Raw genomic sequence first — 2,521 nt, forward strand, 5'->3', positions numbered from 1 at the left:
AGCACATTCAGCCTGCCCTGAATTGGGGACAGAGCAAAATTCCAGGAGCATCCTGCAGGACAAGGAAGGATGCAGCAGTTACAGGGATATGGAGCCACTCTGCTGGGAGGAAAGGCTGAGGTTGTTCAGCCTGGAGAAGAGAAGCTTTGGGGTGACCTAATTGTGGCCTTCCAGTGCCTGAAGGAGCTACAAAAAAAAGGTGGAGAGAGACTACTTCCAAGGGCCTGGAGGAACAGGACAAGGGGCAATGGCTTCACACTAAATGGGATATTGGGAAGGAGTTCCTCCCTGTGAGGTGCTGAGGCACTGGCACAGGTCACCCAGAGCAGCTGTGACTTCTCCATTCCTGGGAGTGTTCCAGGAGAGGCTGGACAGGGCTTGGAGCGACCTGAACTGGTGGAAGGTGTCCCTGCCCATGGCAGGGGGTAGGAGGAGATGAGCTTTGAGGTCCCTGGAGGAAAGGGCATGGGCCGCAGGGGTTTGCTGGGATGCTGTGGGATGGGAGCAGTTGGGAGCCCGAGGGCAGCCAAGGCTGCCAAACAGGCAGGGAGCAGCGAACTGAGCTTGGGGACAGCCTTGCCCGTGGGTTAACAGCCCAACATCCCCAGGAATTGTGTCAGAGTGGCCTCAAGGCCATGGCAGTTGCTCCATCAGCCACAGGGCCGGTGAGCCAAGACTGCCATACGATGCTCTGCTGCCTTTGATCAGCCTCATCCTGTGGGTCCTGCTCAGCTCAGCCACAGCTCCCTCGGGACACTGAGTCTGGGAGAGGACCTGTCCTCCTCAGCACGCTCTGCAACCACGACAACGGCTGAGTGTGCCTGGCCCTGGCTCTCAGGGGAAGCCTGGGACATGACAAATCACAGGGCTGCAGCTGGGCTTAACGCAGAAGGCAAGAACTGAGGTCATCTGAGGAGTTAAAAGCATCAGCAAATCTTCCCCTGAGTGCTGAGGGACAACCTTTGTCCCTTCCCACCAAGGGCAAGCAAACAGTCTTGTTTGGCTGTCACCATCCCTGGAGTGTTCCTTCCCAGCAGCACAGCCTGGACACTGCACAGACAGGGAAGATGAGGGCATGGAAAAGCCACACGGCCCAGGGGGACCCTGTTCTGCATCTCAGGACCATTATCCTTCCCCGGGGGGCTCTGCCCTGAGCTGTGCTCACCCTCTCCTTCAGTCCCTGCCCTCACCGCAGCTGCAGGAAGCTGCCCACCCATCCCAGCACCCTTGGGAAGCAGCAGGATCACCCTGCCAAGGGGCAGTGAAGCGGGAAGGCTCCATCCCTCCTCCTGCTCCACAATGAGCTCCCTGAACCAGAGCTAATGGAGCAGTGCCCCAGCCAGTCCTCCTCGCTGCTTGCTGAGCCCCAGCTACCACTTATACAGCCCAGAGGGATAATTGGGTTTATTTGGTATATCACAACGGTTTAGTTTGCATTTAACAGCGCTGTAAACCCCTAATAAATCCAGTTTTATCAGGTGAAGAGCAGTGTCCACCCCAACAGCTGTGCAAAGCAGGCAGCAATCTCACTCTGATGTTTCCTTAAGCTGCTCTAATGCCTGCAGGGAATGGGGGGGGGAGGGTGTGAGAGGACAGCTGAGCAGTCAGGATTTGGGAGAGAGTCGTTTGTGTTTCACTCTGAGCTGTTCTGCCCTGCCAGGTGCTGCGTGCACCAGCAAGGACCAGAGGAAGTCAGCTACATTAGGAGTTTGACATTGACCTTCAAAACTTGCACCAGACAGTCCTTGGTAATCACTTCAGGCAACGTCTCTCCGTGTCAGACCTCTCAAAAACAAACCTTTGTGGTACAAACTGCCTTCAGAGGCTGCTCCACACCACCAGGGTGAGGCTGAGGGGAGCCACGGTGAGCAGTGACCTTCCAGCAGGCTTGGCCATCTCCTTGGATCACACAGCACCTCTGCCTGCAGCTCTGCTCACCCCTCCAACAGCCCCAGCAGGACACAAACATGAACAGACCCTGCTAGGGCAGCATGAGAGCTCTGGAGAAGGAGCCAGCAGCATCCCAGCCCATCCCAGCCTTGTGCTTGGGAAGCACAGCAGGGAGCACTGAGTCTTTGGCTGCAGCCAGGCACGTGTGGGCAGGGACTGGGGCTGGCGGGGGCTCCAGGTTGGAATGGATTCTGTCATTCTTCCTGCAGGTCCTTCTTCTGGAGGGCCTGGAGCCTCCTCACCACTGTCTGCTGGATGATCTCCAGCCCCTCAGCGTCCAGTTCCTTCATGAGGAGCAGGATGGCATTGAGGACATTGTTCTGCTGGGATAAGGCAGACACTGCTTTACAAAACCAGCCAGGAAAAGGCCACTTGGTTTTCCCTGCTCTTTCTAGGAACTGCCCCCACCACCAGGACTGGCAGCAGTTTGCAGGAGCCACCTGCAGCCAGGGGACAAAGGAGCTGAGCCCTCGGGGCAGACAGGAGCAGAGCTGCCATGTGACAGGGCTGGAATGCAGGACAAACCCATCCACCCAGTCCTGTGCAGGCTGCCTACGTGCCTCTGGCACCC

General features: G+C 57.4%; 1 protein-coding gene across 1 annotated transcript in view; it reads right to left on the reverse strand.

Annotated features, from left to right (window-relative positions):
* Window positions 1-2,144: 2,144 nt before the first annotated feature.
* LOC103804403 (chromosome unknown open reading frame, human C21orf2) overlaps window positions 2,145-2,521 on the reverse strand; it is a gene marked incomplete at its 5' end in the record, with an annotated part of 4,851 nt that continues 4,474 nt past the window's right edge. The window contains one exon of the mRNA XM_009077016.1: window positions 2,145-2,270. Coding sequence (XP_009075264.1) covers window positions 2,145-2,270 — 126 coding nt within the window. The remainder of the gene's footprint in view (window positions 2,271-2,521) is intronic.

The sequence above is a fragment of the Acanthisitta chloris genome, unplaced genomic scaffold (assembly GCF_000695815.1).
Source record: "Acanthisitta chloris isolate BGI_N310 unplaced genomic scaffold, ASM69581v1 scaffold10966, whole genome shotgun sequence".
NCBI lineage: Eukaryota > Metazoa > Chordata > Aves > Passeriformes > Acanthisittidae > Acanthisitta > Acanthisitta chloris.